Source organism: Euprymna scolopes, chromosome 13, assembly GCF_053919585.1.
Source record: "Euprymna scolopes isolate OS-2025 chromosome 13, ASM5391958v1, whole genome shotgun sequence".
Taxonomy (NCBI): Eukaryota; Metazoa; Mollusca; class Cephalopoda; order Sepiida; family Sepiolidae; genus Euprymna; species Euprymna scolopes.
In genome coordinates this window covers 68,865,313-68,881,785 of record NC_136494.1, presented here as the reverse complement: position 1 = coordinate 68,881,785, position 16,473 = coordinate 68,865,313, and the positions used below count along the sequence as shown (strand labels likewise).

The 16,473-nt window shown below is 34.2% G+C and overlaps 1 protein-coding gene across 2 annotated transcripts in view; it reads left to right on the top strand.

Annotated features, from left to right (window-relative positions):
* LOC145292059 (uncharacterized) overlaps positions 1-13,646 on the top strand; it is a 28,931-nt gene extending 15,285 nt beyond the window's left edge. For both annotated transcript variants that reach the window (XM_080138106.1, XM_080138105.1), the window contains exon 2: positions 10,239-13,646. In XM_080138106.1, the coding sequence (XP_079994232.1) occupies positions 10,254-12,140 (1,887 nt within the window). In that variant the 5' untranslated portion in view covers positions 10,239-10,253 and the 3' untranslated portion in view covers positions 12,141-13,646. The remainder of the gene's footprint in view (positions 1-10,238) is intronic.
* Positions 13,647-16,473: the final 2,827 nt, after the last annotated feature.

Sequence of the window (16,473 nt, the reverse complement as noted above, 5' to 3'; positions counted from 1 at the left end):
ACAAGAGACAGTGTTATTCTGGAAAGCATTTGTAAATGTCTGTCTCGCTGAAACAATCGAATTATTGTCTTTGTTTCCTTCCGACTGTCTGCGTACATCGTGTTGGTTCAGAGTGTAGACCTCTAACGACAACGTTACATAAGAGCGGAGACCTTATCTATCTTCTACCCACATTTTCTTAGTCTCTCCCGCCTTTCATACGTTTATTAACAGTTAGATTTTGCTTACATCAACTGGTTTTTGATGATGGTGCTGGAGGTAGAAACGTAGACTTTCAATTCGACGGTTGAGTTTCGATCGTGGCTTGAAGCACCTACTTGTCTAGCCGAACTGATGAGTTATAAACAGCGAAACAATACTGTCTGCTCATGACCGTTTTGTATAAACGGTTATTTTCAATAAACCCGGCCCTGTCGGTGGGGCATTAGAATACGCCGACTGCTCCCCCTCCCCTGCAGAGGGTAAAAGTCCATCAATGGGGGTCCTGGATATGACCTTAAACTATATCCAGTGGTGAGGTCCCAGCTTGTGGGCTTTGGGGAGTGTGGAGCCACTCTTTAATTACCATTGCTCCCAGGTCCACTCTGACCCAGAGTTGTAGTACCTATTAGGGTCCCAACTATGGGTTGAATAGAAGCCGACGTGAAAACAACAAATTAAAATTAAAAATTAAAAAAAATTTTCTTCAAAATCTTTGGATTCGGCATTAAATAACCCGAAAAGGGTTGATATGCCGTAAAACAAAAACGACCAATCAACCAACCAATAAACCGCTCTTGAATATAAAGTCGCAGGTATTCATGACTAACGTCTGATTTTAAAATGGGAACTAGTTTACATGGGTATCCAAAGGTGTTCGAGAAGACCTTTATAGGTGTCTATTGCATCCACATCAAAAGGAAAAATGAAAGCTATGTATTAAGTTTTGATAGTGCGCGCTAAAATATTGATTGGAGATGTTATCCAATTAAGTCCCTCCTTCCAACAAATACCCCTTGACCAATCCTCTTGAGTCAACTCTTACAACTGTTAAAACATTAAGTTGGCAAAAGTGAAATGTTTAGAAAAAAATGGTTCACAAAATGTAAATTGCCATAAAAATTAATAAGCTATTAAACAAAACTCAAGCCCTATGCCAATTTATTACGCTAACAAATTTCAAGGCAAAACTTATCCTTATAATAAAACGGATATATTTAACCGATGAACTCTGAAACTGCTGATAATATAAAGGTGAAATTAACAGGAAATACGAATCGTACACCAATGATGGTTTATAACTAGTAAACTCTTCAGATAGATAAATAACGCGTAGAGAAGTCGGCAAGTTGAAATGTAAACCGTCCATTTCAACTTGCCGACATATTTGTATTAGTTTGCATTTGCATAAAACTGATCATAGCTAAGAGTGGTTTAATTTTAAAACTGTCTGTCAGGTTAACTCAAAGGGTATAGCACGGGGCTGGAGCCCTAAATGTTTTGGTTTCGATTCTAGCTGATGTCACCCAAGTCATTTTTTAACCTTTTATATATTAGGTACAGTATAATATTTCATAGAAAATTAGTTTTGTAATAATAAATACAAACCTTGAATGAAGTAAACCATATTTAAGCGTATTTTACGACCGGGAAGGTATGGTGACCCACTGCAAGTTCAAAATAAAGTAATTGCTTTCTAATATACTGATAATATGCGATTGATGTCCTCATGTTAGCTAATTTGCACATTGCTTTTCACAAATACGCCTGATTAATTCATTATTTCCTAACTCAATTGTTTTAATTTTATTACTGCCCTTATTTACAGTTTTATATCGTGGATGGAAAATTCAGATATGGTTTTATTAGGTTGGTGCAAAAATGTTTTTTTTTATCAGATATATATAAACCTCAAAAAACATTATTTTTGCACCAACTAATAAGTATGAGATGAAATCCGATCATAATGCATTTCGGCTCATTCGTACACAAGTCAGCTATTTTAATTATTTACTATTATAAATTAAAAACGCACACCGTTGTAGAGCAAATAAGACGATATTTCTCTTCTGCAACACTTTATGTAACGTACATACGCTCATAACATGTACAGATTGAAACAAAGTAATTCATATATATATATATATATATATATATATATATATATATATTTGTATTTAGGCAGCATGTTTTTATTAAGACACGTAAAAGCACGAAGTGTTTTTGCTTAATGACTATTTTGTAATTTTTCAATTTTTCTAATTGTAATTATTTCTCGGTCGAAGCTGTGCAAGAAAGTTCTATAATCGTCTTGGCCCATCGTTTTCTTTTGGTTGTTTTTTGCAAGTACTTTCAACTGAGTTTCATCTGTCGTCTTTAAGCAGTTTTTGGTTACTGTTTTGTTGAACATCTGGATGCTTTTATATACTTCAGTTAAGATTACATTTAAATTCTTGAACTAGTGAAGCATCTAGTGTGTGTGTGTGTGTGTGTGTAAAAAGTTAATAACTTGGCTGCAATAAATGTACTATGGTATAAAGGTGTGATTTACAAAATGGTATAGAATTTAGTTCTTTTAATAATTTATAACTTTACAACATATATATATACACATGTGTAACTATGCATACAGACACGTAAGAAAATTGTTTTTACTCATACGTTTGATTACCTTATTTAAAATTTAATTTCAGAATTTGGATTAGTTAGGTAATCGTAGCATTTTTGATAAAAATTTTGTAAATTTCGTTAACGTTTCAATTATTTTCTTGAACCGGTTTCTATTAGGTTATGAACCATCCAATACCAGATTAAAGTTCCTTCCGATTTGATACATGAAATTAGTTTTGCTAATAAATGGTTGCAGGTGCGATCGTGTGCGGACGCGCGCACACCATTATTCCTCTATATGAATACATGAGAAATTACTGAATATTTACGTGCAAACAAAACTGACATCGTGCTAAAATCAATTACATCAGATAGAAGTGAATGCCATTTAAATAAAGTTTTATAGATTGGATTGAGTAATTTGCATAACATTTTACAATCTTAGCACATCTATTCTAATTCGTTTTTCATGAATTTTTGTTATAGCATAACAAAGTCCGTTGTTTATATGCAAAAGTTTAAGACCATTAAGTCTCAGATGATCCAGGAACAAACGTCGACGAATTACTCCTACTTCCAGACCAAGATAATTTTGTTAAAACTTCAAGTTTGGGAGTTTGTAACTAGGTGGAGCGGGACGAGTTATCAATTTCTCTCTTTCATGAGTACAAAAGTAACTTTTTTTATTTATTTTTTTTTTATAATCACGGGCGTCCGAGTGAGTTAATTATTCTGAAGATACATATACATTCGACCAAATGGCGTTCCAATTTTTGCGTATTTCTTTCATTCTATATTTGGATTTTAATAAAATTCTTATGCGTGTACATATCCAAAACCTTGAAATTGAATACTGATATCTACTATTATATAAAATGAACTTTCTGAGTGTCAGTTCATACTCTACAGACCCCTAAACGGTTGGGTCGATTTTTATGAGATTCCCAACAAAGGTATTTATGTGCATGGCAGTGTTCTTAGATAGGTTCTGTATCGGAATGTCTTGCATAAATCGATAATTAAAAACATCTGGTGAAAAAAGGAACAGGCGACTTCCAAATTAAACACCTCCTACAGCCTAGCATAACAAGTGCATCTGGTAAGTTACCTTGCCGCATAGCAGAAAGGTTCGCTATATAATATCAATAGTGGATTCTTTGATATGAGAGGGGCACGTTCAACAAGAATGTTTCTGCTTAGAGCCTAACTGAACTATAATACTTGACATTTGCATTTTAAAATTATATTCGAGCCATTATATATAAAAAATATAAAATCAACAGTAGATTCTCCAGTGCAATGTAACATGCAATGTATGATGGGCTGTCACTGCGTAGAGGTACGTGAAACTTCCTCCCGGGGCATCACGATGGGTTCTCAACTAGAACAGACAATCGATCAGTTTGATCGGAAAAAAATGGTCGATTTCAGATTTCGATGACAATAAAAATATAGAATTGTGGAACATTCGTTGATCATTATTCAAATTAAAAATCTGTCGTATCATACGAAAACCATATCTGTACAAGCGATGGTAAAAACAATCGGTGCTAATGCACTTACTGATCCGCGCTATTCTTTTAAATCATATTTCCGAGTATAATTATAGTTGACATGTTTTTTTTTTTTTTTCATTCAATTGTAAGGTTAAAGTACAGAATAGGTACAAAACACCTTCCCCTCCCCATGTTAAGAATGTTTTTTTAAATATCGTTATTTCAGCACGGATCAATAAGTGCATGAGTACCAAACAATCTATTGAATACGTTACTTAAATGTTTTTAATATAAGATATTTAACATTTTATTTTCAAATAAAATTATTTCATTTTTATTTACGAAAACAATTAGGTTTAAAGTAATACATTTTTTTTAAGTAGGCTATTCTCATTATTTGTGGGGAATCCAGTCCAAACAAAATCTAACCTTCGTATAATATTCGAACAAAATTTTCGATTTCCTGGCATCCAGGCGAGATTTTCCTCTTTCTCAAGCGATCGTAAGAACATACAGTTATTTGTGGTACTTGAAAGCCGAACACATTTTCACTGTAATTCAAGTGATTGAAATGGGTTTTAATCAGAATTGCTCGTACTTAAAACCATAGAGGAGGATCAAGCCACATTAAAATCTGTTTTATTTGCTTTAAAACAATACTTAAATCCTCTCAATAACTTACAACAGTATAATAGATTCTTTTCTAATTTAAGAACTGATATTCTAATATTTATATTTTAGTTGTTTCATTTTGTATTTCCGTCGGGACACAGATATGGCATCATGTTCGCACACCAGTTCCCGCTAAAAAACCGAAGTGAAATAACGTTGAGCCTGGCCAGTACCAGATGGGAATATTAGGCACTGTATGTGTTGCGCCTGAACGTAGAAATTTAAAGGTTATTATCTGGGGGCGCATTGAAAACCACTGGGAAAGATGCACTTTTAGTCTTTAAGACATACATATATGAAAAAAGAAACCTCAACTAAATTAGGAATATTTTGTTTTGTAGCAATTATTTGCACCGTTTGAGGTTAGCAGTGGTTATTAAATGTGTAGATGGCTCTATCAAAGTCTTCGCCACTAAACAAATCGTCTGTGTTTATTTGGGACAACTTAATTTTTTTTTTTTTTTTACATGGGGTCACCACTAATCAAGGCCCGAAATACACTCAGGGATAAGGGTTATTGCGTGTACAGTAATCAATGGGATAGTATTGTAGTAATCATTAGTATGGGGGGGGGTTTGATAGTCTTACTTAAGGGGGCGGTTTGTCAGGAGTTTATGTTGGACTTGAAGACGTCCAAGTTGTAGTCAGGTGGGAAACAGGCAAGCGGCAGAGAGTTCCACTGGCGTGCAGTTCTAAGAAAGCTTTGCTCATGCAATCTATGTTTGGATTTAGGCACAGATAAAGAGTGGGGAAAATTATTGACAGTAGTTTCAGCCTGAACCTCGTGTGTGTCTGTCTCAGCAGCAGGCAAATAGTTACGGCGAGAAGCGCTGACTGTCGACTAGAAAGTCGAAGTTCAATCTCGGCTTGTGCTAGTTGCTGGTCTTGCCGCACTGATATTTTTTCTAAAGTATAGACCTGAGTTTTCAGGTTTACAACAAACAGTGATATGTGAGTGAGACTTAAATAGGCGGTGGTAATGCAGGAATGGAGTTCGGGATCAGATTGTGGTTTTCAATTAACTGGTTAAATAATGAATTTTGCAAGTTATTTCGGAATATATAGATAGATAAGAAATTTGTTTTTCATTTTTATATTTGTAAGGAAATAACTTGAGGTGCCTTCAATAAGCTTTCAGACGTTTTCATATGGACACCTTTACTGATAGTACACATGAAATTCTAGTCCCCTTCGAAGTAATCTCCTCCGGCTGCAATGCACTTGTACCGTTCCAACAACACCCGAAAGGATACATAGTTTTCTTGCGTGACATTTGTCAGGGCCTCTTTCATCTCAATTGTCTCATAACTACAACCTCTAAAGATTTCCTTGAGCTTAGGGAATAACCAAATGTCACAGGAAGCAAAGTCTGGGCTATAGGGATAGCGAGGAACTGTCTTCATGCCCATCTTTGTGAAATAGTCAATGACAAGGATGGAGTTATAGACTAGTGCAAATCTTCTGCTTCTTCAGTTCCTCCCAAATACTTGTGTATACAGTTCCCATACTGACATAAGTGTGCACTTATTGTCTTTGTAGACAAACGACGGTACTTATCCAGGAAATTCTTCATTTGGCCAATCAACTTTGGTTTTCTTACACCTTTCATATCTCTCCTCACACACTCCCTGCGTTTTCGAATCACTTATGCCACTCAAAAACTGGTGCTCGATTCAATTCGATAGTCTGAAGCATTTGTTACATGTTTTCTGAGTTTAAGACAGATTTTTATTGCATATCGTTCTTCTAAAGTGTTCTCGCGTCCAAATTCGTTTTTGAAATTCAAAACTGTGACAATAAGATTTTAGTAGGGTACATTCCAATTCCTCCTGTAGCTGTTCATTTAAACCTGAAATTAAAAACTTGGTTAGTCATCTCCATATGATGTATAGCAAGAACATACTGAATTTACAAGAGTTTACGACAATTTAAAATGCCTGTAAGGCATCTCATAAGTGTTCAAAATATTACAATTTGCCATTCGTATTTTCTTAGCAACAAATGTAATTTTACTAACCTGGGTGCCCGGCGTTGCCCAGGTGTTTGAAGATGTGTCTTGAGCAAAAAAGAAAAAAGTGGTAACAGGCTCTAACTCGTACGCGGAGGTGGAAAAGTACGTGAAAAAAAACATGCCTTTGCCGTTGTGCCCATCGCAAAACCGGAAGTAGCGAAGGTTAAAATTAAGGCTAGACAATCGAAAAGAGGGGATGACTTTCGAAAATATCTGCGAATAAAGCAACTCTTCCTTGTAGAAAAATGCCGAGTTAAGGGTGAAGGAATTAATGTTTTTACCAATTCTTTTGATATTTTTCGTCCGAAGGGTCGAGCTCCAAAACGATTCAAATCTAGTGAAAATCCGTCGCCTCTGGAAAGTTTTAGGCGTATATACAAACATGCATACGTACATGCACACATTTAAACAGACAAGTGAGATTTGTATTTTAGATTACACACTTTGATAACTTTGCACAAAGTTCTGTGTGTAATTAAACATATTTTTTTTTAGCTATTTTGATTAAAACTCGTTTTGCCAATCATTTGATAAGATATATACTTTTACTTTATATATTTACTTTTGCCGTCAAATCTATCAACTTTTTAATCTGAAATACGTGAACAAAATTATCAAAATTCTTTTAGGCATCAATTACTAGACGCCAGATGAAAGTTACTGTTTCTCATCAAAACCACTTATCTACTTTGCATCATTCAACCATTATCGAGTTAGATGAATTCTACTCGGTGACCAGGTCATAGACAAATAACGGTTAATTTTCGAAAATACTTATAAAACCTGAAAGTAATTAAGATAATTCTTTTAATTTTTAAAATTACTTCTCAATTCTTACCACTTTACGGTAAAATGATGTATATAATATATATAAATATATATATAATATAAAGTATAAAATAATTTCAACAAAGCAAGACAATGTTTTAGTAAAAGCTAATAAATCTTAAAAAAATATTTATTAGCTTTATTTAAAATATAAAAACTAGTCTGTTAACCATATTAGTAATGATACATTAATATTAACTATACATATCCCTTACCCTGGAGTTGTTTTAATATTGTTAGCTGATGACTCTTTAAAAAGAAATCGATAAATTTATTTGCATTAAAAAAAATTCACATTTAATCAAAAAGTGCTCAATACTCTAAAAAGTACGAATATAAAGAGCATTGAAATCCGCCGTAGGCTTACAGTCACTCAAATTTTAGATAAGGCCAGCTGCTTTTATCAGCTAGAAACTATAAATTCCGAGAACGTAGGTGATTTGAAACAGTTATTCTGGAAAACTCAGACTTTGTCACTCTTACCCTAGGGAATTATTGTATATACCCATCGTTGCCAGGTCGAACCGTGTTATCGGGCAGAGTTTAGTCACATGCTATTTAAAATACACTGAACATCTTACTAACATATTTCCTGGAAGTGAAGCATATATTAGATTTATGAAAGCATAAAACGCACCCGTTTTCGTCTATGAAAATTAAAAGTAGCTCCTAGCTCCAAGGAGAAGTAACTCCCATATTTGAAATAGACTTACTCCAGTTTTTTAAAGGCTACTGTTGCCGATAATTAAATGTAAACAAAATTATTCCACTTTAAATATTTCTAAACTGTGTGTGTGTGTGTGCGTAAAGAGGGGGGGGGGGGCTAAAGTAAAGAATAAGCGTAGTAATAACCCTGTTGAAATTAAAAAAAAAAAACAATGATAAACTTCTCTACAAAATCGCCCCCCCCCCAAAATAAAACGGCGAACAAACGTAAAACTTATTAGGAAATCGGAAAAGTAAAAAAGAAATCAGGAAAAAATGCTGAACATGTTCAGAAAAACTAGAAAAACAAAAAACACAGGAAGCAGCGAAGAAGAAATGATATATGATATAATATATGATGACATGATATATATTATGATATATTATGATGTATCATGATATATCATAAATCATAATATATGATATGATATATTATGATATAGGATATATTATATGATGATATATGATATGATATATATATATATATTATGATATGATATACTAGCGGGGGTACCCGGCGTTGCCCGAGTGTTTGTTTCCGGGACGGGGGGGGGAGTTTTAAAAAAATGTTATGGTAGGTAAGTAGGAAGGATCAAACCCGGAGTCATGAGTAAAAGTAGGAAAATAAAGTGTGAAAAAAAAACAAAAAAAAACATCTGCAACGTTAACAGTTCGGCCACCAAGAAAAGTCCATTCCAGTTGTTTAGGAAAAATAAAAGACTACGGTAGGTCGGCGCGAACGTGAAAATATAATGTGAATTGTCCAGCACGCTAACCACTACGCCACAGAGCACTGCAGCTTAGTTTAGTGATTTTAAATAACTTCACATGAAAGAACTACGAAGCCAAACCGGTGTTCTCTTCTCAACTGTTCCTTGTGAACGATCCCCAAACGGTGTTAAGTGGTGGCAGGAGGAGGAGGAATTTATTAGAGAGAAAATATTTTACCACTTCCATTGATCTTAACCGATTTTGGCCGTGACTTCTCAGCAGAAAAAGTATAGAAATCTAAGATTATCGAGGAATTTGAAAAATAATAAGCCTATAACACACCTCAGATATTGTTCTGCCGTTTGTGCATATTATATTTGCATGAAATATCTTGATTTTTAATCCTATTGATGTCAAAATCAGGCGGGAAAAAATGAGTTCATTTTACTTATATAGATAGAAGATAGATAGAAGAAAAAAATGAGTTCATTTTATTTATATAGAAGATAGAAGATAGATAAGAGAAGATATGATATATTATGATAGATATATGATATATTATGATAGATATATGATATATTATGATAGATATATGATATATTATGATAGATATATGATATATTATGATAAGATATATGATATATTATGATAGATATGATATATTATGATAAGATATATGATATATTATGATAGATATGATATATTATGATATGATATATGATATATTATGATATGATATATGATATATTATGATATGATATATGATATATTATGATATGATATATGATATATTATGACATGATATATTATGATATGATACATGATATATTATGATATGATACATGATATATTATGATATGATATATTATGATATGATACATGATATATTATGATATGATATATGATATATTATGATATATGATATATTATATGATATATGATATATTATATGATAGATATGATATATTATGATAGATATGATATATATTATATGTATATATGATATATATTTTTTATATCACACGATCGTCGAAGACAAGATTCAAGCAAGCCCGGACTGTTCAGAGTTTTATAATTATATAGATAGATCTATTTTGTATCCAGCTAAATTGTCAACGAAAATTTCTTTAGTAACCACTAGTTTAATGATTCGTACATGTTTATCAACTGCTTTAAAATAGATCAAACTGCCTGCACTTTATTTTCTATTTTGTTTTCTATTTCAGTTTCAAGTGCTTACGATGTCAGAGAAAGAATTCACCGTCGAGTACATAGACCTATCTCCTGACTGTCTAACTGATAGGCTTTATGAACAATATTGTGAAGGTCAGCATGTTGATGTCATTTTGCGGATTCAAAAAGATTCTGTTGTGATCCACGGTTTCTTACTTGCTGCACAGAGCGACTTGCTTTCTCGACTAACACCGCAATCAATTGACGGTAACATCACGATTGATTTAACACTGGCCTGCGACTCGATAATACACCTTAAATCGGTGGTAGATTATTTGTATAAACGCACTATCACTCTCCACATGAACAACATCAAAGCTATTCTAAAACTTAGCCAATACTGTTCTTTGCACTTCCTTTTGACCCATTGCAAACAGTTTCTACTTAATCGGATCCAACCTTACAACTGCCTAGACATCTGGAGAATAGCTCGTACTTTCCGCTTGCCTGATATAGAAACTATGGCCCTGTCGTTTATCAGGGAATTCTTCTGGGAGATATGCGCCGAAGACTCTACACTAATCGACATCAGTGCTAAGGAGATGACGTTTCTGATGGACAAGATTTCTATACCAAGGAACCCAATCGCAGCATTCGAATTCATGATTAATTGGTGGTCAAAGAATTTATCAGAAAGATTTGGTGTAATAAAAGACTACGTTGAAAAGTTAGTATCCCATCAGAGTTTGATAAAAATACTTTCTCGGTACGGTTTACTTTCACGGGACAAACGGTATCAGACATTATTCGACTGTTTACAAACGAGATCCAGAAGCGCTATTCTTAAACGGGACTATTATTACAATTCACCGTTTTTCGACGACGAAGATTGGGTTCTCGTTCTTTATGAGAATAACCTCGTGTCCTTATATTTCCCAACAGAGAACCAATGGACAACGCTCAAGTACAAAGATGAACACAGTAAAGTCGTTGGTTTTTTGGGTCAGAACGTTTTAAGTTGGGACTTCACAAAAAATCAACTTGGGGCGTTTAACTTGGAGACGTTTAAGGTCATTCAGTTTCCGAATTGCGAGCAGATAAAGGAGACATTTTTCTTTAAATATTTTTGCACCAACACTGGGCTCCACGCGATCAGATGCAGCTGGTTTTCATCGGGTTTCAAGCTGATTATTTGGCGTTACGAGAAAACTTGGAAGAAAACAAAAGAAACTATTTTAAGCTATTCTTTCCAGACTGCTTTCGCGAGACTCGAACCTTGCCCGACTGATTCTAACATGGCTTATATATTCATCACCTCGCGAAAGGACGATGAAATGCTAGCATTAAACAATGGCTGCCTGTTGATCCGCTACGATAGTCTGAATATGCGTATTGACCCAGTGTTTAAATCTGATAAGTGGGCACTATCTGTCGATGGGTGTCTCTTGTTTATAGGTGACACCATCAACTTCTTGGAAGATTCTTGCTCTCGACAGATGATGAAATCCTTAACGAAAGGTGAATTAAGCATTAAATCAATTGTTGCGCGCGACAAGGTGAAATTTGTCAAAATTCCCATAACAATTTCTGGAAGAAAAAGACCTAAAAGTATAACGATATCTCCAGAAATGGCCAACGACATGGGTCATTTCGATACTGACCAGTTCTCGTGCTATGCGGACAAACTTTTTCGTGTTGAGCAGGTTTTCCCCGCCGTGGTTAATATCAGTATATATAGCTTCATCAACGGAGACGGCAGTTGGGTCGAGATACCGCCAACTCCTTTGATGGGTCTCTCACCTATAGCTGTGGACGTCTTAAGTCGAAATTCTATTTTAAGGGGAGGTTTTTTTGTTGACAATGAAAAACAGTTGACATCAAAGAATGCGTTTCCTTTATCTCATTTTGTTGTAAGCGGTTGGAAAGGTAAAATTTTGACGTCAAATCAATCCTAATCGGTGGTATAAAGGAGTTTCTACTTTTTCAGTTCTAAATTACTGAATATTTGGTTCTTTTATACAACAGGGGCTCCAGTAAATACATACCTTTTTCGACTAAAACATTTTTCTATTGTAATCAAAAACACAAATGATTTTGTTCGGTATCTTAGTTTTATAAATTTAGAATTTTAAAGGGTCACAATTATCAGTATATAACAAAATGGTTGACTTGATTAACCTGCACCTCCGAAGGTTGAAGATTTTAAGCCGCCGACCAGAACAGAATTTAATTTTCAAGTCAAATAAAAAAAAATAATCATTTTCGTAGTCCTATAAGAAAATAAATAAGAGTACACGTAGGTACCAGTCATCTTTAAATCATCTACATACTAAAATGAACGAACTCGATAATTCGTTACTATTACCGAAGCACACGATGAAAAACAATTATTTCTTTAAGTATTCGGTCGACGACGATGTCTGAAATGAAGCTGATGTAATGTAGACTCTTATGTAGAATTGGTATCTATAGATTTATGACTTTCTCTAGATTCGTATAACCCTTTTTAAAACTCCTGAATAAATAACAGAACAATCGATTTTTATATTACGCACATTTTTTTATCAGATCAAACTTTTATGGGAAATTTTTAAACACGGGTGTTTTTATTAGTTTATAAATTGTCCAAATTCTCAAAGGACAGACTTTTAAAACCTATTTTGGCAATCCAATATACATATATAGGTACATGTATGTATTCAGTATTTTTAGTCATTTATACATGAAAAAAAAAACATCAACGAACACCGACTCAACATTAATAAAATGAAATCGGTGCCCCTAAAACAATTTAGATGCCATCTACTGAAACGCCTCCCTACGAACAATACAGAAACGTTCCCATTTCCTGTATTCCAACTGGTAAGCACTAACATGGGCCCCTAAATCATAAGGGTATTAACTAAATCAACACCTTGCATACTTGTATAAACTGACGGATATGTATCCGAATTTGCTAATATTACAAATATCGGCCAAGTTTTAAGGACATATGCACATGCAGCTATTTTATAATGAATCAAGTATGTAATCGACAAAATGGACACCGTTGCAGACTACGGAATTCCCTATTTAAATCTTCGTATCTAATATGGTCACTAATGCAAAAATGCTAAAAAAAAAGCATTAACCCGCGTTTTTTCCCTTTCATTCAACTTGTGTCCTATTTAATCGCAACGAAGTGTTTACAATATATTGCAATGTGCTTTATGTATAAACTAAAAATGATTGATATATATATATATTGTAAAACCGAAAAGAATTAATTTGAAATAATGAAAACTGATTCTGACCGCGGGTAACTTTTTCCTCCAAAATATTTCTCGAATTAATCAAAATGAGCTGGTCTTTTCGGCAGATTTGTGTTCCAAAGGATGAGTGGAGCAATAGGTCCCGCCACTACCTCAACATCATTGGTCTATTAATGGCCCTTCAGATCAGGGATCAACGTGGACTGACTTTGCTTTACGAGCACCTCCCCAATCATCACTAATATGTCGATAAGGCTTGAAAAAGAACATTTTATTAATGATTTATTGAATGTTTGCTTAAATGTCTTCCATTCCCAACATTTGTGGTAATTGGAAACCGAATGGACGCAAATCGTTCACTTCTAAATGTTTTTCATTCTTTAAAACCTTTATCCTCAAATGTGCTTAACTGCATTACGTTCTACATGTTCACTTAATATATCTATTGTATAGTAATCAATTCTGTATAGTCGCTTAGTCTTACAACACTAGCGGGACCTGTGGAAATTCAACAGCGGCATCTTTTATATTCAATATATTGCTGCTGGACATTCTGTAGACTTTCGGATATTTTTGTAGCCGTTTTGCTAAAACTAAAAGTATTTAAGTAATCTGGTTAATGTAGAGTCGTAATATATCATGATTATTAGTTTATTTCCAATATCCTTATAGGGGTCTGACATATTTCCGTTTAGGGACGCCTGCCGAGAGCATACCATCTTTAAATAGAACAGATACTACCCTTAGGCCCTAGCCAGAAGATATATTTTAGTTTCACGTACAACCCCAAATTAATTTTTTTTTTTTTTTTTTTTTTTTTTTTTACATTGCGGCTTTGGTGATCGCGTGATCCTATTTTTTAAATTTAATGTTCGTAGTATGTTATCACTTTTTTTTTTTTTTTTTTTTAATAGAATCTCCCGATCGAATGATTTATAATTTGGAAATCGTGACAAACAGGCACGTTTAAAGGTACTACCGTATTAATAGATTATTTATTGGAAAGTATCGGTTAGTCATAAGTTTTAATTTGGAATAAGTTCAAACTATAAATGTATAAATTTTTTTTTTTGCTATAATTACTAGTTTAGAATTTTGAAAACCCAGTATTTTTCAACCGATACTAGACAGAATAGGTTATTATGCATTTGCTAACAAAAAAAATCGAAACGTATCCGCAAAATTTCGACCATAGAATATTCTTGCTTCAAGATAGAAATACGAGCAAAGACTACATCAATCGTGAAGTAAGCAAGAGAAAGAAAAAGTACATGTGGAGGAATTCACAATAAAGTCACAAAGTCAGGTCAACACAACAATCCACCATATTTGGCTTGTAGCAATACATACACGGAAACCCCTACAAGTTCAGATTTGGGTTGGGATATAGCTATAAAAGCGACAACAAACAGACGACAGTCAATAACATTAAAAACAGGAAATCTTTTAAAACAAAAAAAATGTAATAATTGTACGTTTATTTGTTTTGAATAAATTAAAAAAAAAACGCAACCAAGAACAATATTCAGTAAGAACACGCAGCAAACAAATCGATATGCTCTCCGATTTCGATAACAAAGAAACTAAGGTGTTATATAAGGTTGAAGAAAGTTCCTGTGACATTTTTAATTTGGATTTCAAATAATGCATTTTCAAATACGTTTTCGTTATATCTTTACTTTATATATACTTTTAAATAGCGTTTTTCCGCTGTACCTAATCGTTTAAATTGTTTTCAAACAATTATGCATTTTCAGAACGCTGAATACAAGATGGAAAAGAGCAAATTCGCATTGTCTTTCGATTCAAGCTAGGCCGGAAAGCTGATGAAACAGCTTGCGATATCAACGAAGCGTTTGGACCAGGAACTCCTACTGAACGCACCGCACAATGGTGGTTTAAGAAATGTCATGGCAGCTACGAATCTTGACGATGATAAGCGTTGATAACGATCAATTGACAACCTTAGTCGAAACAAGCCACTGTTCGAGAACTTGCTTCTGAATTAGACGTAACGTATACGACGATTTCCAACCACGTGAGAGAGACGGGAAACACAAACTTGACAAATGAGTGCCTCACGAATTGAACAACCAAAAGAAACGCCGTTAGGAGTGTCATCTGCCCTTTTTACGCATTAGCAACGACCTGTTTCTCGACCAAGTTATGACTTGCGATGAAAAGTGGGTTCTTTAGTAGAACCAGCGACGCTCGTCTATGGTTAGACGCCGACAAAACTCCATGACACTTCCCGAAGCCAGAGTTGCGCCAAAAGAAGGTAATATTGACTATTTGATGGTCTGCGACCGGTCTCGTCCATTAGTTTTTTTTATATACTGCAGCGAAATACTGTCAACAAATTGAAATGAATCAGAATCTTCAACAATACTCGGCATTAATCAACAGAAAAAGGCCAAATTCTCCACACCGACAATGCCCGACCACGCGTTGCTAACTCGACCCTGCAGAAGTTAAACAAACTGAGTTACGAAACTTTGCCTCATCCGCCATACTTTCCATCCCGACTATCACTTTTTCAAGCATCCTGACAAATTTCTGCCCGAGAAATGCTTTAAAAACCTAAGCGATATAAAAAAACATAAGTGACTTCATCGCCACCAAAACGCAAGATTTTTACATTAACGGCAGAATTACATTAGTTTTGCGTTGGCAAAAGCGTGTTGATTCTGATAGCGCTTATTTCGATCAAAAATCTTTTTCTTTGAGCCGAAATTTATGTCCATCTGAATTTAAGTTAAAACCGCAAGAATTTGTTACATTAGGCACAGCAAAAACGGAAGGAGGGAGTACGTAATTTTTGACGGAGTTTCTTTAAAAATCTATCAAAAATCAAGTAGTTATCCAAACAATATATTTTCACCGATTATTTGAAGAATGGACTTAATAATGGTGGCTTTCTTTTTTGCCTATACACTTTATTTGTAGTTACAAATATCCTAAAAATAATTAGCCGAAACTGAACAAAATATATTGTATTGTGGTGAGTGTAAGGATTGTAGATAAAACAAAACAAACT